This window comes from Babylonia areolata, chromosome 1 (assembly GCF_041734735.1).
Source record: "Babylonia areolata isolate BAREFJ2019XMU chromosome 1, ASM4173473v1, whole genome shotgun sequence".
Taxonomy (NCBI): Eukaryota; Metazoa; Mollusca; class Gastropoda; order Neogastropoda; family Buccinidae; genus Babylonia; species Babylonia areolata.
Window position 1 is genome coordinate 61,279,309 of NC_134876.1, and position 22,500 is coordinate 61,301,808.

At 47.0% G+C, this 22,500-nt stretch overlaps 1 protein-coding gene across 2 annotated transcripts in view; it reads right to left on the reverse strand.

Moving 5' to 3' along the window:
* The window catches only part of LOC143284936 (unconventional myosin-XV-like), a 186,892-nt gene that overhangs the window by 40,921 nt on the left and 123,471 nt on the right, over window positions 1-22,500 (reverse strand). For both annotated transcript variants that reach the window (XM_076592104.1, XM_076592107.1), the window contains exons 28-37: window positions 20,981-21,053; window positions 18,723-19,701; window positions 15,136-15,268; window positions 12,364-12,533; window positions 10,448-11,410; window positions 9,787-9,978; window positions 7,349-7,640; window positions 5,002-5,297; window positions 2,030-2,165; window positions 1,412-1,533 (exon numbers count right to left, since the gene is read on the reverse strand). In XM_076592104.1, coding sequence (XP_076448219.1) covers window positions 1,412-1,533; window positions 2,030-2,165; window positions 5,002-5,297; window positions 7,349-7,640; window positions 9,787-9,978; window positions 10,448-11,410; window positions 12,364-12,533; window positions 15,136-15,268; window positions 18,723-19,701; window positions 20,981-21,053 — 3,356 coding nt within the window. The remainder of the gene's footprint in view (window positions 1-1,411; window positions 1,534-2,029; window positions 2,166-5,001; window positions 5,298-7,348; window positions 7,641-9,786; window positions 9,979-10,447; window positions 11,411-12,363; window positions 12,534-15,135; window positions 15,269-18,722; window positions 19,702-20,980; window positions 21,054-22,500) is intronic.

The window sequence follows — 22,500 nt, forward strand, 5'->3', positions numbered from 1 at the left end:
ACCTTGTGGTGGTGGTGGTAGGTTGGGGGTGGGGTGGGGAGGTGCTGCCTTAGAGACTCATAGAGCTATGCCGACGGGAAGCTTATGCTCCAGGTATGGCCACCCAAACCGGACAGGTGGAAGGGTAGAACCCGGAAGTGCGACCTGCAGGTCCTCCGGGTTGGGGGTTTAGGCACAGGGGCCACAACCCGATCCCGTAAAAAAATAAAGATAGAAAAAAAATGTCTTTGTAACGAAAACAGCAACAGAAGATATATTAGTTGCTGCCCTACATGCCAGAAGGCTAGGTGTATTCGTTGCTGCACCAACATGCCAGAGGGCTAGATGTATTCGTTGCTGCCCTACATGCCAGAGGGCTAGGTGTATTCGTTGCTGCCCTACATGCCAGAGGGCTAAGTGTATTCGTTGCTGCCCTACATGCCAGAAGGCTAGATGTATTCGTTGCTATAATAAATACCAGAGGGCTAGATGTATTCGTTGCTGCCCTACATGCCAGAGGGCTAGATGTATTCGTTGCTGCCCTATATGCCAGAGGACTGGATGTATTCGTTGCTGCCCTACATGCCAGAGGGCTAGATGTATTCGTTGCTGCCCTACATGCCAGAGGGCTAGATGTATTCGTTGCTGCCCTACATGCCAGAGGGCTAGATATATTCTGGCAAGCAGATGTGGTGTAACGTATATTATGGATTTGTCCGAACGCTGTGACGCCTCCTTGTGAAACTGAAACAAACTCGTATTTCATTATCAAAGTGGATTTTGTTTTCCAAATAATTTCACCAGTGACCAATTCTCTTGTTGCCATGAGTTATTTCACGTGGGCGAAGCGCAAGGTGCACGATGGACTTCGGATTATCGTCTCATCCAAAAGACTAGCATTCAGACCACAACTCAAGGTCTAGTGGAGCAGGAGGAGGAGAGTGAAGATCCCGGTTCGTGCGAGAATCGAACCTGTTGACACTGTTTTCCTAGTCGGGAGCGTTACCACTTGGTCTCCCTTCCGTTTTTGTTTTTCATTATTGAAGAAAACAGAGAAGTGTTGGCCATCATCTTTTCCCTTTATGTTGTACGTTTGTTTTTTTTTTTTTTATCTTCGTTCGAAGGGGGTTTAGGCACTGGCAGGTCTGCACATATCTTGACCTGGGAGATCGGGGGGAAAAAAAAAATCTCCACCCTTTACCCACCAGGCGCCGTCACCGAGAGTCGAACCCGGGACCCTCAGATTTAAAGTCCAACGCTTTAACCACTCGGCAACTGCGCCCGTCCTACGTTTGTTATGAATCAAAATGAACAAATGCTTCATCGATTCCGATAAGTTAGGCTATCATAGTGTCAGCTCATCATTCTCTAAACGACGGGTAAAATGAGAAGAAGAAGAAGAAGAAGAAGAAGAAAAAAGAGCTCCACTCACAGCCACAGGGAACAGACGGCAGAAGTAGACGGGCCACTCCTTGGCCGTATCGATGATGATCTTCTTCATCTGCCCGTTCAGCTCCTTGGTCAGGTAGTTGGTGCTGTTCACCCCGTAACCCTCTGGGGGGACAACGGTGGCGGGGGGGTGGGGGGTGGGGGGGGTAATGTCAAGGTCATGACGCGCGCTCTCTCTCTCGCGCGCACACACACACACACACTGACACACACACACACGTACGCGTGGCGTGTGTGTATACATGTGATTTCAAATGTGTATGTGCGTTTTTGTTATTATCAATATCAGCTAAGGATCGCAGAGACATTCATAGAAGCACGTATACATGCGCGTGTACATATGTGCGCGTGTGCTGTGTGTGTGTGTGTGTGTGTGAGTGAGGGTGATTTCTCTTGGGGTGAGCGGCAGAAGAACAGCATACCATTGAACTGCACTGGAACCACGACATTGCTTGTGTGACAGACAGGTTTGCAAGGAAAACAGATGGAAAAAGTAGTGATCCAAATAGACACCACACACACACACACACGAACACACACAAAACACACACACACGCACACACACACACACACACACACACACACACACACACACACTGACCCAGCATGCTCTTCATCTTGACCCTCTGGTCTTTGGTCAGGCGGACACAGGCGTTGTTGTAAACGTCGTGCACCACTTGACAGTAAATGAGGTGCCTCACCACCAGGTTCTCCACACGCTCCGAGGGCCAGAACACCTGGAGCACACAGGTACACACAGGTACATACAGATACACACAGATACACACAGGTACATACAGGTTCACACACAGTCTCCCTCTCTCTCTCTCTCTCTCTCCAACACACACACACACACACACACACACACACACACACACACACACGAGGGTGTCAGAAAAAAGCTGTATAAGCTTATTCTTTTACCCTCGATAAAGATCATTTTGACTTGGCGTCACACACACACACACACACACACACACACACACAGAATCACAACACACACACACACACACACACACACACGCACACAGAGAGAATCACAACACACACACAGAATCACAACACACACACATACACAGAATCACAAAACACACACACACACACACACACACACACAATCACAACACACACACACACACACACACACACACACACACACACAGACAATCACAAAACACACACACAGAGAAAGTCACAACACACACACACACACACATACATACAGAATCACAAAACACACACACACACACTCACACACATACACACACACACACACACACACAAAACACACACACACACACAACACACACACACACACACACACACACACACACACACACACACACACACCGTCAGCTCTATTCTCGCAGTACTTTAATGACTCCCCTTCAACAAAAGTACATTGATTCATTTCCTTTTAACCCCTTAGACTGCTGAACTCTGGTGGCATGCGATCCGAGTGGCTTGAATGAATCTGAAGCGCACAGTTACCGCTTTGTGTCCGCTTGTTAATGGTGTTGCTGGTTTGCGGATCAAAAGTAATGTGGTCCCCAGAGCAAGAGGTCCACATCAATGACGGTAACTGGCACCCTGACTTTGAAACTCTTGTCTCCTCCCAGTGAGGTGACAGCACTTCACCGAGGAACATATTCATCAGCAGCAGTCAAAGGATTAATTGCATTTCCACATAATATCTCAAAATCTTCATCTTTAATTGATTCCCCGCCTTCAGCCATCCAGCTTCAACCGACTCACCCCACGCCTCTACCTCTCCTGTCTTTTAATATATATATTTTTAATAACACTCAAATGTGAAAAGTAGGTCTAATAGTTTAATTTGACATATACAATCAACAGTGTTTGTGACAGGACATTAAACATAATTCTGTGTCCTACACAATGTCAGCACGCTTATGGACGGAAAAGAGACCAAATACACTGAAGAAGAAGTATAACCTGCTTGATTAAAACTTAATTCGCCTAAAGTGGGACTTTGTTTCATATTCCATGCTTACATTGTTTTATTTTTGTTTTTCATCTGTTTTTATATTTATTTCCACTGTATCACTGATTGCTCAGAGACGAACTTTCTTCCACTCTATTACTGACTGAGCTGCTCAGAGACAACTTTCTTCCACTGTATCACTGATTGATCAGAGACGAATTTTATTCGACTGTATTACTAATTGCTCAAAGACGAACTTTCTTCCACTGTATTACTGATTGTTCAGAGACGAACTTTCTTGCACTGTATTACTGATTGTTCAGAGACGAACTTTCTTCCACTGTATTACTGATTGCTCAGACGAACTTTCTTCCACTGTAGTACTGATTGTGCTGCTCAGAAACGAACTTTCTTCCACTGTAGTACTGATTGAGCTGCTCAGAGGCGAACTTTCTTCCACTGTAGTACTGATTGAGCTGCTCAGAAACGAACTTTCTTCCACTGTAGTACTGATTGAGCTGCTCAGAGGCGAACTTTCTTCCACTGTAGTACTGATTGAGCTGCTCAGAAACGAACTTTCTTCCACTGTAGTACTGATTGAGCTGCTCAGAGGCGAACTTTCTTCCACTGTAGTACCGATTGAGCTGCTCAGAAAAGAACTTTCCTCCACTTATTACTGATTGAGCTGCTCAGAAACGAACTTTCTTCCACTGTAGTACTGATTGAGCTGCCCACAAACGAACTTTCTTCCACTGTATAACTGACTGCGCTGCTCAGAGACGACCTTTCTTCCACTGTAGTACTGATTGAGCTGCTCAGAAACGACCTTTCTTCCACTGTATAACTGACTGCGCTGCTCAGAGACGACCTTTCTTCCACTGTAGTACTGATTGAGCTGCTCAGAAACGAACTTTCTTCCACTGTATAACTGACTGCGCTGCTCAGAGACGACCTTTCTTCCACTGTAGTACTGATTGAGCTGCTCAGAAACGACCTTTCTTCCACTGTAGTACTGATTGAGCTGCTCAGAGGCGAACTTTCTTCCACTGTAGTACTGATTGAGCTGCTCAGAAACGAACTTTCTTCCACTGTAGTACTGATTGAGCTGCTCAGAGGCGAACTTTATTCCACTGTAGTACTGACTGAGCTGCTCAGAGATGAGTTTCAGTTTCAGTAGCTCAAGGAGGCGTCACTGCGTTCGGACAAATCCATATACGCTACACCACATCTGCCAAGCAGATGCCTGACCAGCAGCGTAACCCAACGCGCTTGATGAACTTTCTTCCACTGTATTACTGATTGAGCTGCTCAGAAACGAACTTTCTTCCACTGTATAACTGACTGAGCTGCTCAGAGACGAACTTTCTTCCACTGTATTACTGACTGAGCTGCTCAGAGACGAACGTTCTTCCACTGTATAACTGACTGAGCTGCTCAGAGACGAACTTTCTTCCACTGTAGTACTGATTGAGCTGCTCAGAAACGAACTTTCCTCCACTGTATTACTGATTGAGCTGCTCAGAGACGAACTTCCACTGAAAAACTGACTGCTCGGACACGAACTTTCTTCCACTGTATTACCGATTACTCAGAGACAATTTTTTTTTTCTTTCCTATCCCACGCTCACCTCTTTCCGGAGGTGCAGAATCCACGGCACCCTGTTGTACATGAGGAAGTGCTTGGTGTTCTGGGGGTACAGCTCCGTGACGACCTTCTCGAAAGCGGCGAAGTCGATAGGGGGTGGCCTGGCCGGCACCACCACGTCCGGCTCGATGTGCTGTGTGAACTCCTCCTGGACAGGGGGCTGGTCCGGCTGGATGACGCTTTCAAACGTCTCCTCCACCGTCTTCACCTCCATCATCTGAGCCACGTGCTGGGGATGAGGCGGCGGTTGTTGTGCCGGGGGTGGTGACTCGGGCTCGTCTGCAATGCATCGGAGGTTTCAGTTTCCAGTTTCAGTAGCTCAAGGAGGCGTCACTGCGTTCGGACAAATCCATATACGCTACACCACATCTGCCAAGCAGATGCCTGACCAGCAGCGTAACCCAACGCGCTTAGTCAGGCCTTGAGAGAGAGAGAAAAAAAAGGTGAATAAGGTATCGGAGGAAGGTGGCAGAATGGTTAAGATGCTCATCTGCCATAGTCCGTGAGGTGGGTCTGGGTTCGAATCCCGCTCTCGCCCTTTTTTTTCCCCCCATGTTTGACTGAAAAATTAAACTGAGCGTCTAGTCATTCGGATGAGGACTAGAAACCGAGGTCCCATGTGCAGCACGCACTTGGCGTAATGATACAGAAACCATGGTAACGAGAGTATTGTCCTCTGGAAACAAAAATCTGCAGAAGAAATCCACTCTGACAGGTATACAAATAATATATATGCATGAACTCAAGGCCTGGCTAAGCTGCTGGTCAGGCATCTGTCAAACAGATGTAGTGCAGCGTATATGGATTTGTCCAAACACAGTGATGCCTCCTTGGGAAACAAACTGGAACAGTTCGCTATTCATTTCATTTCATCACTGATATACTTATCCAGCGCCGGCCCCCTACCTTCGCTCAGAGACCAAACTGTATGCGCATTACGAACACAGAGTCGTTTGAACAGCAACAGGCTACATACCTTGGAAGAGCTAGCTGCCTTTAGGCCGTTCATTATCTATTTCCTGGGTCGTTCAGTCAGGTTCAGGTTCAATCACAGACGCATATAGATAGATAGATATAGATATATATAGAGATATGTGAGTGGGTTTTTTTTCTTCGGAATTTTGTCAGAGACAGCCCTTTTCTTGTCGTGGGTTCCCTTGCGTGGACACTGAAAATATACTGAGAGAATGAATTTACATCAAGAGTTAAAGTACTGCCATGTCATATCTGACACTGACCAAAGTACACAGAGCAGAAACAAGGGACCAGTGACAGACTAGAAAGGAAAGGAAAGCGAAAGTAGTCAAGCAGCAGGTCAAGACCAAAGAGTAATTTTCTGAGAATTTTGTTTCGAAATATTTGCCTGTCCTCTTGTTCGGCAAGGCTACATCGGTTAGCAGAAACAGTGGGGAAAAAAAAGAAGGGTAGGAAGACTGAGAAAAATGCAAGCGTGTACCCTCCACCACTTCCAACAACCACTCCCACCCCCCAAATACCATCCTCGGATCCGTCGTCACTCCAAACCCCCATTCTCTTCCACAAAAACCACGGGTACCCAACAGCGCAGCTACAGACAAGACTGAACATGCTGACTGTCCTTTCACAGAAACACACACCAAAGAACTTACGGCAACAATACGGCTGTCCCTAGCTAACTTCAGCAGTAAAATCCACTTTAATAGCAAAAAAACAAACACACGCGCAGACCTAGATGTAAGAAAAATGGGATGGCACTGCACTAAGGCGGCTCGCTCTCCCTCGTGGACAACAGTCTGAGAGAGAAATCTACTGTGACAAAAACACAATGCAATACAATACGATATACAATACTATACAATACTCTCTTGGTAGTTTGTCATTTTCGACAATTAGGTCTTGGTGCTTCTCAATTTCATTTGGTGTTTATGACGGGCGCAATAGCCGAGTGGTTAAAGCGTTGGACTTTCAATCTGAAGGTCCCGGGTTCGAATCTCGGTGACGGCACCTGGTGCGTAAAGGGTGGAGATTTTTCCGATCTCCCAGGTCAACATATATGCAGACCTGGTATTTAGTGCACATGGGATCTCGATGAATCGTCTCCTCTGAACGACTGGGCGCTCGGTTTGATTTCCAGTCAAACTTGGGAGAAAGGGTGAGAAAGGGATTCGAACCCAGACCCTCACGGATGCTGGATTGGCAGATAAGCGTCTTAACCATTCTGCCACCTTGCTCTTTATACAACACAACACAACGCAACACAACACAACGCAACACAACGTGATACGATACGATCGATACAGCACAGCACAGTATACCACAACACAAAGCTCAAACCATCACTCCAACCCCACCTCTGATAATAGCCGACGCGTAGATCTCATCATCCTCATACTCCTCCTCTGGGCCCCTCATGAGGTCAGGCCCGTGCCTCATCCTCTTCAGGGTGTCCGTGGTCTGCACGCAGATGCTCTCCGAGGCCTTGGTGGCGGGGGCGGGGGCTGGGTCCGGGGGTATGGGCGGGAGGGGGCGGGAGGTGGGGGGTGTCAGGCTGGGGGTTTTGGCCTGGGGCTTGCCCAGCTGACTCTCCAGCAGCAGCATGGCGGCGGAGTGCCTCTCCATCAGGTTGCCGGGGACACGCTTGGGCTGGATGGGAAAAAAAACCCCACCGTGCGGCGTTGAGGGAATGCCACGTGCAGTGCAGTGCAGTACACAGTGCGGTACAGTATAGTACAGTGCAGTGCAGTACACAGTGCGGTACAGTGTAGTACAGTGCAGTGCAGTACACAGTGCGGTACAGTGTAGTACAGTGCAGTGCAGTACACAGTGCGGTACAGTACAGTACAGTGCAGTGCAGTACACAGTGCGGTACAGTATAGTACAGTGCAGTGCAGTACACAGTGTGCGGTACAGTATAGTACAGTGCAGTGCAGTACACAGTGTGCGGTACAGTATAGTACAGTGCAGTGCAGTACACAGTGCGGTACAGTATAACACAGTGCAGTGCAGTACACAGTGCGGTACAGTATAGCACAGTGCAGTGCAGTACACAATGCGGTACAGTATAGTACAGTGCAGTACAGTACACAGTGCGGTACAGTACAGTACAGTGCAGTGCAGTACACAGTGCGGTACAGTATAGTACAGTGCAGTGCAGTACACAGTGCGGTACAGTATAGTACAGTGCAGTGCAGTACACAGTGCGGTACAGTATAGTACAGTGCAGTGCAGTACACAGTGTGCGGTACAGTATAGTACAGTGCAGTGCAGTACACAGTGCGGTACAGTATAGTACAGTGCAGTGCAGTACACAGTGCGGTACAGTATAGTACAGTGCAGTGCAGTACACAGTGTGCGGTACAGTATAGTACAGTGCAGTGCAGTACACAGTGTGCGGTACAGTATAGTACAGTGCAGTGCAGTACACAGTGCGGTACAGTATAGTACAGTGTAATGCAGTATTGTGCAGTGTGGTACAGTGCAGTGCAGTATAGTACAGTGCGGTACAGTATAGTACAATACAGTGTAGTACAGTACAGCGCAGTGCAGTATAGTACAGTGCGGTACACTATAGTACAGTGCACTATAGTACAGTGCGGTACACTATAGTACAGTACAGTGTAGTGCAGTACAGTGTAGAGCAGTATAGTACAGTGCGGTACAGTATAGTACAGTACAGTGTAATGCAGTATTGTGCAGTGCAGTACAGTGTAGTGCAGTACAGTGTAGAGCAGTATAGTACAGTGCGGTACAGTATAGTACAGTACAGTGTAATGTAGTATTGTGCAGTGTGGTACAGTGCAGTATAGTACAGTGCGGTACAGTATAGTACAGTGGGGTACAGTATAGTACAGTACAGTGTAGTACAGTACAGCGTAGTGCAGTATAGTACAGTGCGGTACACTATAGTACAGCACAGTGTAGTGCAGTGTAACTCGGTACAATACAGTATGGTGCAGTACAGTGCGCTACAGTATAGTGCAGTATGGTGCATTACAGTACAGTGCAGTGCAGTATAGTGCAGTATGATACAGTTCAGTGCAGTGCAGAATAGTTTAGTATGGTGCAGTACAGTACAGTGCAGTATATTGCAGTGCAGTGCAGTACAGTACAATGCAGAACAGCGCAGAACAGCACAGCACAACGCAGCACAGCACAACACAGCGCAGCACATGCGGTACTGCAGTGCAGAGCAGAGCAGTGCAGTACAGCACAGCACAGCACAGCACAGCACAGAACAATGCACTGTAGTGAATGCAGTGCAATGCAACACGCTAATGACTCGTATAATACAATAAGATAAAAAGAAAATCTTTGTTCATCCGACTGGAAATTTTCTGTGCATCCAAAGGTGCATTCGCACAATACGGCCTCTAAGCCAACAACCACAGCCCTCCCCCCCAGAAAAAACATTACTAAAAATTTCATTACGTGTGACTGTCCTTGGCCGTCCCTGACTCAAACATCAGGGTACCGTGCTTTTCGCCAGCAGTCCACAGGAAGCTAGCTTCCAGGCAGGTCTTCAATACACCGAATTTGTTTCCTTTATCAAAACAAAAGCAAAAAACAAACCTGGGCATACCTATAACATGCAAAACACAACTCAAAACAATGAGAAACGGTTTCATACTGTCGTTGGATTTCGTCCAAACGCACTGACCTCGTTCTCAAGGCCTGACTAAGCCCGTTGGGTTGCGCCGCTGTTCAGGTATCTGCTTAGCAGATGTGGTGTAGCGTATATGAATTTGTCCGAACGCAGTGACGCCTCCTTGAGAAACTGAACTGAACTGACCTCGTTCTCCTTCCTCAGGATGGACTTGGGCTGCTGCTGCTGAGGGTCTGCCGAGGGCGGTGCCGGTTTCTGCCACTTCTTGGTGCCCACGATGCGGTCCTCAATGCCCTTGGCCAGGTTCTCGTTGATCTCCAGTTTGCCCACGTTCACCTCCCTCTTGTTGGACTCTTCCGTGGGGGGCGGCCACACCACCTGTGGAGAACACGTGAAGAGTTTAGGTACAGGTGTTTTTGTGTTTTTTTTTACTCTCTCTCTCTCTCTCTCTCTCTCTCTGTCTGTCTCTGTCTCGACCCCCTACCCCCTCCTTCTCTCGAATATTTTTCTCCCCTTTCCTTCAAATATGTGTGTGCTATAAACTGATGTAGATTAGCAAGGGCAAATCGGAAGCCATGCGTAAAATCTTAATCCTAGAATATAAAACGCTTTAAGTTCTGAGTTCTCTCTCTCTGTCTCTCTCTTAGTATGTGTGCTATTGTAACTGATGTGGATTAGCAAAGACAGATTGGAAGAATGGGCCATGCCTAAAATTTTAATCCTTGAATAAAAAAAAAAAAACGTTATGAGTTCTGAGTTCTCTCTTCCCCTCTCTATCTCCCCCCCTCCCCCTCCCTCCCTTCAAACATAAAGCTTTAAACCAGTAAATGTCCCTACCACCCCCTACCTTCCCAACGCGGACGGTGCGCGCCACGCCCCTCTTGTCCCGGATGGTGAAGGTCCCTTTCTCCTTGTCGATCTCCAGACCCGAGGGCGTGGTGGACATGGGCGGTGGGGGAGGTGGGGGAGGGGGAGGAGGGTAAGGGGTCGCAGGCTGGGTGTGTAGGGGCGGGGCCAGGCTGAACCCGTCCATGTAGACGTTGTCCTCCGGGGTGTGCTGGCTCTGGGGTGAGGAGGGCTCTGCAGGAAAGGGCTTGGGTGGTGGAGGAGGGGGAGGAGGGAGAGAACCAGGGAGGTGTTGAGCGGGAGGAGGAGGAGGAGGAGGAGGGAGAGGGGGAGAGGGGGGCTGTGGCTGACCGAAGTTTGCCGCGCCTTCGTGCATGGCTGAGGGGGAGTGGTGGTGGTGGTGGTGGTGGGATGTCGTCATCGCCATGTCGTGCTCGTGCGCCGACGCTGTGTGGTGAGTCTCAAAGGCCGTCTTGAGGAAGGAGACTCGTTTGGGCACGGCGCCACTTCCCTCCGCGGCAGGAGGGCTGCTGGCCGTGGCGCCAAACGGGCCGGTCAGCGACATCTTCTCTTCCTGGGGAGATGGCAAGACTCCTGGCGGCATGGCGATGCCTGCAGAGGAGTAGCTGGCATCGGGACTCAACGATGCTGCTGCTGCTGCTACAAAACGGGAGGCAGAGGAGGGAGAGGGGAGTGCCACGTGTGTAGCAGCAGAACCTGTGGCTATGTGAGGAGGAGGAGGGGGCTCCGCATTGGACTGCTGCAGCTCCAAGAGCTGCTTCCGGAGGTTCTCCCTCTCGATGGACTGCTTCAGCAGCTTGTTCTCCAGCTCCGTCTGCTGCAGAGCTATCTGTGTGGCTGCTACCTGAGCCACCAGAGGACTCTGCTGTTGCTGTTGCTGCTGTTGTTGCTGCTGGGTCAGGGTCTGCAGTAGGGCTTGTTGCTGCTGTCTCTGCTGGTTTTGCTGTGGTAGGGATATCACACAATGATGCTGGTTCAATAACCAATGTGATGGGCTGTGGTAACGATATCACACAATGATGTTGGTTAAATAACCAGTGTGAATAGCGGTGGTAACGATATCACACATGATGCTGGTAAAATAACCAGTGTGAATGGCTGTGGTAACGATATCACACATGATGCTGGTTAAATAACCAGTGTGAATGGCTGTGGTAACGATATCACACAATGATGCTGGTTAAATAACCAGTGTGAATGGCGGTGGTAACGATATCACACATGATGCTGGTAAAATAACCAATACGACGGAGTCTTTTTGCAATGTCCAAGCATACAATTGTGAACATTACGCATTTACATGTTGGTCTTTTACGTTATTATGGTTCCACAATATTTCTGATACTATCTTTTTATTATTCTTTTTTTTTTCATTGGATACGAAATTGTTTTTTGTTTTTTTTTAAAAAGGAAACCTGGTCAGTTTAATTATAATATGCCTGCTTAATATAGAACGGTCTGTGGGCCCCTATTGGGGCTTCGAACATGCACAGATCTCTGGATACGTTTGTGTTTCAGAACATTCCATTTCGCATAATTCACTGATCTGTAATACAGATAAACAGAAGAACAATCTTTTACTTTTCTTTTTTTTTTTCAAATGGAAGAATGATAATTGCACAGTATTCATTTTCTTGAACCCACCTAAACATCAGACTGTGTTACAGTGATAAGAATGTTTGAGATAAAAAGAAAATAAAAAAAATCCACAACCCGAAAATAAATGAAAATGAAATTGTGTCACAACACCATACCATGTTACAATGATGAAAGTGTTAGAGAGAAAAAAAACAACAACAACAAAAACGTACAGAAAACACAAACAAACAGAAAAAGAATAAAAAATGAAATTGTGTGTCACAATGGTGTGAAAAACAAAAAAAAGATTCTGTTCACCATAAGGAGAGACTGGAAGGCTGCCTGTTGTGCTGCCTGTTGCTGCAATGCCTGAGCCTGCTGACTTGCCGCCTGCTGTGCCGCGTGTTGCTGCAGTACCTGCTGATTCGCCAAATGCTGTGCAGCCTGGTGCTGCAATGCCTGCTGGTTTGCCAATTGCTGAAGAACGTCTGAGAGAGAGAGAGAGAGAGAGGGGTTGGGGGGACAGAGACAGAAAGACACAGGGAGACACAGAGAGAGGAGGAGGAGGAGGAAGAATTTTGTTTAATGTCCCGTCACACATATCGGTGACTGAAGACATTTTGTTAAAGTATTTATGAATACATTTCAGTATTATCGGTTAGAAGGGGTGGGAGATGTGAATGAATGGAGGGTTGGGGGAAACTGGGCAAATGAGGGTGAAATGAGGGTGAAATCTGAAAAAAAAAAAATTCTATATACAATTACAGGAAATTACTTAAAGGACTTCGTAAAAGAGAAGTCGTTAAACTGACAAGCGAAACAACTGATAATGAATGCAAAGAGAGAGAGAGAGAATTCAGAACTGTTTAATTGTAGAGGCCTCTGGCCCATTACAATGGGATGAGAAAAGGCACAAAATGACAACGTGTTAGATTACTATTATTTTCGCTTCATACTCTCAATACAGCTTTTGCAAATATTGCAAGTCTGTCTTTACGTCAGATATTCATTCATTCGAGTTTGACATTAAAAGAGTAAATCTGAATAACAACGGTTGACGACAGAATTTATTAGGAATCAATTCCTCTCTAAGGGTTTTATTAATTGGGACTAACCAAAAGAAAGTGGATTTCAGATTCGATACAGTTTTTTGTTGTTTGTTTGCAAAAAGGACAGTTATGACCGCCCTCATCTGTTGTCGCATTAAAGTTTATAAAGCGGCCATTCAATGGTGACACTCCTACCCTGAACCTTGTAAATACCTTCCAAAAATGAATAAAATCATGGAATAGGAGAGAGAGAGAGAGAGAGAGAGAGAGAGAGAGAGAGAGACAGAGAGACAGAGAGAGAGACAGAGAGAGAGAGAGGGGGGGAGTGATGGCCTAGAGGTAATGCGTCCGCCTAGGAAGCGAGAGAATCTGAGTGCGCTGGTTCGAATCACGGCTCAGCTGCCGATATTTTCTCCCTCTCCACTAGACCTTGAGTGGTGGTCCGGACGCTGGAGACGATAAACCGAGGTCCCGTGTTCAGCATGTAGTTATCGCACGTAAAAGAACCCACGGCAACAAAACGGTTGTTCCTGGCAAAATTCTGTAGAAAAATCCACTTCGACAGGAAAAAAACAAATAAAACTGCACGCAGGAAAAACAAAATGGGTGGCGCTGTAGTGTAGCGACGCGCTCTCCCTGGGGAGAGCAGCCCGAATTTCACACAGAGAAATCTGTTGTGATAAAAAGAGAAATACAAATAAATAAAAACGAGTTGTTTCAGGTAAACGAAACGAGTAAATCAATGGGCGTTACTTCGTCCCTTTCAATCAGGTGGATGGTTTATTCTCTTGCTGACTGCATCCCACCGGAGTTACGAGGAATAATCATGACACCACATTCAGAAGTCAGCACTGGACTTTGTTTTTTTTTTTCAAACACACCAGATAACCTTCCTATATAAACACATTCCATAAACAGCAATTTTGAATGTGTGAGCAGATGATGGTATGGTTTTAGTATGACTTACTTGTTTCTCAAACTCTCTTACAAATGTAAACGTTCAGCTTTATACATGCAGTGTCGATATGACAGCAAGAGAGATTACTGGCACCTGCACCGGTTCTGCCAAATGGTTATATATGTGCCTGTGTGTGTGTGTGTGTGTGTGTGTGTGTGTGTGTGTGTGTGTGTGTGTGTGTGTATGCTTTGCAATTTCAAACAACTCTGCTTTCTTAATTATGTTTGTCCCCGCCCCACTGTTCTTTTTGACACGGACACATAGTTGAGTTCAGTAAAGCACTTGTTTGGCTGATCTGATCTGGTCTGGTGTGGTCTGGTCTGTATTTGTATTACTCTTTTTGTCACAACAGATTTCTCTGTGTGAAATTCGGGATGCTGTCCCCACGGAGAGCGCGTCACCACACTGACAGCGCCACCTTTTTTTGTATTTTTTTCTGCCTGCTATTTTATTTGTTTTTCTTATCGAAGTGGATTTTTTCTACAGAATTTTGCCAGGAACAACCCTTTTTGTTGCCGTGGGTTCTTTTACGTGCGCTAGATGCATGCTACACACGGGACCTCGGTTTATCGTCTCATCCGAATGACTAGTGTCCAGACCACCACTCAGGGTCTAGGTGGAGGAGGAGAAAGTACTGGCGACTGCCGGTGTGATTCGAACCAGTGCGCTCAGATTCTCGCGCTTCCTAGGCGGACGCGTTACCTCTGGGCCATCTCTCCACGTCTCGTCACGTCTTGTCTTGTCTGGTCTTGTCTGTCTGGTTTCGTCTGGTCTTATCTGGTCTCGTCTCGTCTGGTCTGGTCTTGTCCGGTTTCGTCTCGTCAGGACTCGTCTGGTCTCGTCTCGTCTGTCTCGTCAGGACTCGTCTCGTCTTGTCGTGTCTTGTCTATCTCGTCTCCGTCTTGTCCGGTCTGCTCTCCTCTGGTCTTTTTCGGTCTCGTCTCGTCTGGACGTGTCTGTCTCGTCCGGACTCGTCTGGTCTTGTCTCGTCTTGTCTGTCTCGTCCGGACTTGTCTCGTCTTGTCCGTCTCGCCCGGACTCGTCTCGTCCCGTCTCGCGTCGTTCTTGTCTCTCTCTCTCTACCTGTCTGCGGCTGGAGGGCGGTGGTGAGCGGCGGGTTGAAGGCGAAGGCCGGGGACATGATGGGGGGAGCCACGGACAGGGCGGGGGTGGTCAGTCCCACTCCCAGGCTCAAGCTTGGGGGCACGGCCGTGTTCTGCATCACGCGTGTGTCACACGCATACGCAAGCACGCACGCGGCACGCACGCACGCACACACGCGCACGCGGCACACACACACACACACACACACACACACACACGCACGCACACACGCACGCACGCACGCACGCGGCACACATACACACACACACGCTCGCACGCATACACACACACAAATGAGACACACGTTATATTACTTGAAGTGGAAATACGAATAATTGAATACTACACACTGGAGCTAGATTTCTAGATTCACTCTGAGACGATACGGTCAACTTGCTTGCACCTAAGTGTTGGCCGGCAGCCCATGTTGGTGACAAGAGAGAGAGAGAGAGAGAGAGAGAGAGAGAGAGAGGGCAGAGACAGAGAGAGAGAGATACAGACAGGGACAGAGACAGGGACAGAGACAGAGACACTCATGACACTGAGAGGGGGTGGGTGGGGGGGGGGGGCGAGCGAGCGAGAGAGAGAGAACATAATACCATCCAGCAACCAAATTAGAAAACATGAATTTATCAAATGCACAAATATACACATCGCTAAACATACTGTAATTCAAATAAGCCACACCTGTTAACGAAGATAAAAAATCAGCTTCATGACTCATTTGGGGCAGGCGTGTGTGCATCAGTGCAAATATGGGCGTTTATGCTTGATTGAGTGGCTGTAGATGATGCTCTCTTGGTTGAGTTGCCTGTCTGGTTATATTTCTGTCTGTCTAGTCTTTCCGTGCTTCGGTCCGTACACACACACACACACACACACACACACACACACACACACACACACACACGTGTGTGTGTGTGGGTGTGTATACATACATATACATATATATATATATATATATATATATATATATATATATGTGTGTGTGTGTGTGTGTGTGTGTGTATGTATGTATATATATATATATATATATATATATATATATATATATATATATATATGTGTGTGTGTGTGTGTGTGTGTGAGTGTGTGTGTGAGTGTGTGTATATATATATGTATATATGTATGTATATATATATATATATATACACAGATAGGTATATATATATATATACACACACAGATAGGTATATATATATATATATATATATATATATATATATATACCTATGTATATATATATATATATATATATATATGTGTGTGTGTGTGTGTGTGTGTGTGTGTGTGTGTACATCTTAACGTAGTTTTCCAGTGGAGTTTACTTGACAAGCCCCACATGAACTAGAACTTCTAAAAACGTTTATATGTGGGCAACTATGTTCTCTATGCTACTTGATGATCTGTAACATCATATGTTTTGTTTCTTGCTGCAAATACAATACAATACCCCCCCACCCCCTTCACCCCGCTCTTTGACTCATTCACTCTCTCAACAAGCATAACTAGTTATGTGCTTACAAACACACAAAACAAGAGGTGCTGAGTAATACTATCCCAAACTAATAAAGGCAGGACTCTGGAAAAAAAGAAAAAGGTTTCAGAAAGAAAAGCTACCAAACAAGACTAAATGGCGTCAATTGATTCCCATTTCCTTGTTATTTGTAAAAATACAATACATGGAAGTTGAAAGCGATTCTAACAAAAGGAAAGCGAATACCCAAACACCGATTAATGCACGCTTCTGAATGACCCTCTAAAATGTCACTTTCTTTCCACTGCAGACAGCGTGACACAACAACGTGTAGCAGAGTCATCTTGACCAACAGGGCACACATTTTCTCCGAAGCAGACATTGAAAAAAACCGTGTAACAAAGTACTGCACACATTCACTCAACAGCAGACAGTGAAACAAAAACGTGTGAACCCAGCAATGCACACATTCACTCAACAGCAGACAGTGACACAACAAGGTTTGAACCCAGCAATGCACACATTCACTTCACTCAACAGCAGACAGTGAAACAAAAAAGTGTGAACCCAGCAATGCACACATTCACTCAACAGCAGACAATGACACAAAACGTGTGAACCCAGCAATGAACACACTCACTCGACAGCAGACAATGAAACAACAATGTGTGAACCCAGCATTGCACACAATCTCTCTGCAGCAAACTGACACAACCACCACCTGTAACCCAGCTATGACCAGCACTGCACACTTTCTCCCACCCACATGAGCACGCCATTTTCAGGTTAACCATGACCACCTGCACACTCAACCAAGTCCACAGCTGGTATACTTTACAGGGAACTGAAGGCTTGGTGTCAGCAACATGTTGGGTGTGGGAACGGGGGGCCAGGGCCACGTTCGGCATGGGGGTCGGGTGGAGGTTGGGGAGGGACAGGTCATTCAAAGTCAGCAGAGGATTCAGATTCATACTGGGTGCGTGCAGCCGTGTCAGATTCAGACCGGGTAATGGCATCTGTGTCAGGTTCAGATTGGGAGCAGGTAACTGAGTCAGGCCGGGAGTAGGCAACTGTGTCAGATTCAGATTAGGTGGGGGAGGAGGCTGCGTCAGAGTCACGTTTCCTGCAAGCGGCAACTGACTCAAGTCTAAGCTTGGTGCCGCGAGCAGATGATTTAGATACTGGTCTGTGGAAAACAGCTGAGCTGTGCTGGCACTGGGCTCAGCAGAGCCCTGGTTCAAAACTGACGGTTCGGTTGCACGCGATGGAGTCTGGTCTTGGGGTGCCATCTGATACAGGGCAACAGAGGCCGGTGTTTGATGCAGTGGGTTTCGTGTTGTCAGAGATATGTGATTCAGGGAACTTGGTGTTTGCACCTGGTACAAAGGAACTGTGGTTGGGACCTGATTGGAAAGGGATTGTGTGACTGTTTGCAAAAGGAGATTGTCAGCGGACATCTGGCACTCCTGTGGAGAGAAATGTTCTTTCCGTCAGTTCAAGGCATCTGTTCAAAAATGAAACGGTTTTAAAAACTGAGTCGACATACACACAAAACGTAACATGGACATACAGTGTAGTCCTGAAAAATGATTTTTAAAATAAAGAATGTTACAGAAATTTCAGACCGAAACAAAATGCTGAAATTTTCATAAAATATAAGGGCTTGATAAATTAAGCGTCATTCGCGCTCTTAATGGGAAAATGCAAATACCAAAAGGAAATCCCAAAATGACAGAAAGCAGTAGGTACATTACCTTGCATACAGACTCATTTGCACATTAGCTCATGCATATATATATATATATATATATGCTCATGTACAAACATACAAGCTCACGCATACAGGTTACTTCCACACACGAAACGAAAGCGAATGAAATGTATACATAGCATAAAAGTGCTTAAGATCAGCGGGAAGATGACTAGACCAGTGGTTGGAAAGAAAAACAAAAGCAAAACTGTGCACAATTTACACTCTACTGCTGCTTTTCTTTGGCTTATTGTCTGTTCACTACAAGGTGAGTTTGACACGAACGTAGTCATTCGTTTCAACACACACACACACACACACACACACACACACACACACCTGCTGCGAGGGGAGGCCCGGCACGCCCTGTCCGCCGCCCTTGATGCGGGAGTGCAGGGACCTGCCCTCAGACACCCCGTCGTCGTGCTCGTCCAGGGCGTCGTTGAAGACGTCCTCCACCCAGTGGGACCAGTCAGACACCACCGACGCGGCGTCCGCCGCCGGCATGGAGCTGGTGCTCTGCCTCTTCCGGACCTGCTCCTGCACCGCCGACCTGCTGCCTCCGCTGTTGTTCTCCCCCCTACCCGCGTCGTTGCCGTTGGCCGTCCTCTTGGCGTAACGCGCGTTCAGCCTGCTGGTGGTGGACAGGTCCCCCAGTTCGCTGTCCGAAGATTTCGTGTTGTTGCTGCTGTTGTCTGGGAAGTACCGCACGTTCAGGCGTGTCCGAGACAGGTCGATGTCGTCATCACCACCACCGCCGTCGTTCTCATCAACGGTGGTGGAGGCATCGCCGTCAACGGTACTGCCCCCTGTCATCATCACAAAACGTCCGTTGGGAGACGCGGCTCCTCCTGCTCCTCCACCGCGCTTGTTGTAGCGTTGGTTCATCCGGCTTTCCGACAACACCACCTCCACGATGTCTGTGGGTCGCTGGTTGACGATGCTAGTGGTGGAGAAGCCTGGGTCCTGGCCGCCGCCGTCACCCCTCTGCACGGCGCCTGTGGCTGGCTTGCTGCTCCCCGCCCTCACCACCGGCTTGCTCCTCTTCAGCATCTGCGGCAGCGGACCGACCAGCTTCAGGACCCGCTCCTGCTCGGCGTTATGGGGGTCCTCCGGGGACCGCTTGCTGCGCTGCTGCTGCCCCCGCTCCTGGCTGCGGTCCAGGGACACGAGGAAGTGGGCCTTGCTGTGCGGGAAGCCCGGGGCCAGGTCCATCTCGCTCAGCAGGTCCAGGACGTAGTCGTAGCCCATCAGCTCGTAGTGCTCCACGTCCTCCTGAAGGGTCACCGTCCAGCCCTGGGTGTTGTCCTCGATCCCTCTATGTTTCAGCGAGAGAGAAAAAAAGCAAAACAAAATAACTCATACATGCAAAAGCGGCTAAATATTTCTTTATTAAGGCGTTTATTGATTGATTGATATAGATACTTATATAGCGCCTATCCTCGGTCGGAGATCAAGCTCTAAGGGCTTTACAAACACGGGGTCATTTGCGCAACATGCTGCCTACCTGGATAGAGCCGACTGACGGCTGCCACTGGGCGTTCATGATTCGTTTCTTGTGTCATTCAATCAGATTTCAGGCACGCACACATGCACACTCAGACAGACATGCAGCTTTTCTTTACGTGCATTTCCGTTTTTTGTTTATTTACCCCGCCATGTAGGCAGCCATACTCCGTTTTCGGGGGTGTGCATGCTGGGTATATTCTTGTTTCCATAAACCACCGAACGCTCACATAGATTACAGGATCTTTAACGTGCGTATTTGATCTTCTGCGTGCATATACACACGATGGGGCTTCAGGCACTAGCAGACATGCACATATGTTGACCTGGGAGATCGTAAAAATCTCCACTCCTTACCCAACAGGCGCCATCACCGAGATTCGAACCCGGGACCCTCAGACTGAAAGTCCAACGCCTTAACCATTCGGCTATTACCCTCATGCGCACATGCACACAGCGTTGCTCGTACTAACACGATCTCGATTTATCGATATGCATGCCAACGCGGCTAAACATTTCTTTAATAAGGCATTCATGCTCTCATGTACCCTTGCACGCAACGATGCTCGTTCAAACACGATCTCGAGTTATCCCCCTCCTCTTCTAAACGATAGTACTCAGATGTATTCATTTGTAGTCAAACAAAATGTCTTCAATCATCGGTATGTGTGTGAAGAGGGCATTAACTCACTCAGTACGACCAGTCCTCTCTTCTCCTCTACACAGACCCCTCGTATGTCCAGTGGGTGTCTGAATGACCCAACCTTTAGCTTCCGTCGTCAGAATTGTGGTATTCTTTGTCAACATTCACGTCTTCAGTATAAGAGCCTTCCACTTGCAATATTTTGATGATGGTAATTGGGGTGAAACGCTGTTAACGTCGTCTCTTTCGCTGTTCGTATGGAGAGAGTTAAACAAAATTTCCCCCTCCTCGAGTTATCAATCTTTAACTGATCCATCTATACCAGTTTGGATACGGATCATAATGTGGTAATACTCAGTATCAACTTTTTACCTTCCATGCAGTGACAGACTACATGTAGCACTCATGCACCAAACAGAGTATGGACACCACAAGAAAACATATGTACCTCTCTTTAAGAAAATAGGACGCCAGCAGCTCTCCAGATGTCCACGATTCCACATGGCCAGTAACGTTGATATCTGAAAAAAACAGCAAAACGTCTCGATAGTTCACAAGAAGAACACGAATGAAAAACGTGTTCTGGAAATAGCTATCCTGTCTTTTGTCAGGGCACAAGCTACAAGCTGATGAGTCTGGTTTCCTGGGCGAAATACTTGTACATTAGGTAGTTAACTGCAATGTGCTTGGTTTACCCATGGCGCTCAGCTTATATCACAGACTGACAAAAGATTACGGCTGGGCAAACAGCTACGTGAGAACTGCATGATCAATGGTTTCTCCATTGCAATGGGAATTCATTTACAGCCAAGTCTGTTTCGAAGGAGGACTGTAACTCTCAAACTGGGAGGCAAGATTGCACTGGTTCTTAGTGCTGCAGCATCGGGGGCTAGTAGGCATTTGGGAACTATCCCAGTGCCGACTTTCCTAAAAACCCGCTTGACCGAGAGAGTGGGGATGTAACTTCGCCAAGACACTCTCCACTCTAATAAAATTCTAGCTCAGATAGTCAGGACAGGAGTTGCCTCCTCTGCTTTTCCGATGGTCATTGTCGAACACGACTTACTATCATAAATACTTCACTTAGTAGTGTGGGGGGAGAAAAACAAGAGCTAGATTTTTAAAGGATTAATCTCAATCACAAAAAAATGGCTTAAAATTAATAGAAGAACAAATGTGCGAACGATGTAAAGAAAGGCCAGAGTAAAGGATTGAGAAACAGGGAGACACAAGAAAGAGAGAGAGAAAGAGAGAGAGAGTGAGAGAGAGAAAGAGAGTGAGAGAGAGTGAGAGAGAGTGAGAGAGAGAGTGAGAGAGAGTAAGTGAGTGAGACAGAGAGTGAGAGAGAGAAAGAGTGAGAGAGAGTGAGAGAGTGAGAGAGTGAGAGAGAGAGTGAGAGAGAGAGAGAAAGAGAGAGAGTGAGAGAGTGAGAGTGTGTGAGAGTGAGAGAGAGAGTGAGAGAGAGTGAGAGAGAGAGAGTGAGAGTGAGAGAGTGAGAGAAGGTGAGAGAGAGAGAGTGAGAGAGAGAGAGAGAGAGACGATAGAGACAGAGATATAGAGAAAGAGGAGAGTCGAAAGGTGTTAATAAGTCTAACTTTTCACTGCTTTCTGGATAAAACCATTTCAACCAGAGATTCATGTGAACGTTTTGCTGAAAGATTTTCATTTGACCTGTAGCTGTGGAAACTCCAATGTCAAAATTGAAAGCACAATCTTATGAAGCCGGCCGGCAAGGGCTTTGAGAACAATAAAGGAACCTTTATTAAAGATAAATCTCACACAGTTCCAACACCATGAACATGTCCTTACACATGAAGCCAGACCGACACACCTACTGTGACGTGTGTTAGTAGTAATCAGACTGCTGATAGCAGCACGGGACAACTATGTACATGATATGAACCGATTGCAGTTCAGTTGATCGTATTGTCAGTTGAGAATAAGAGAGCACACAGTAAAGACGTAGAA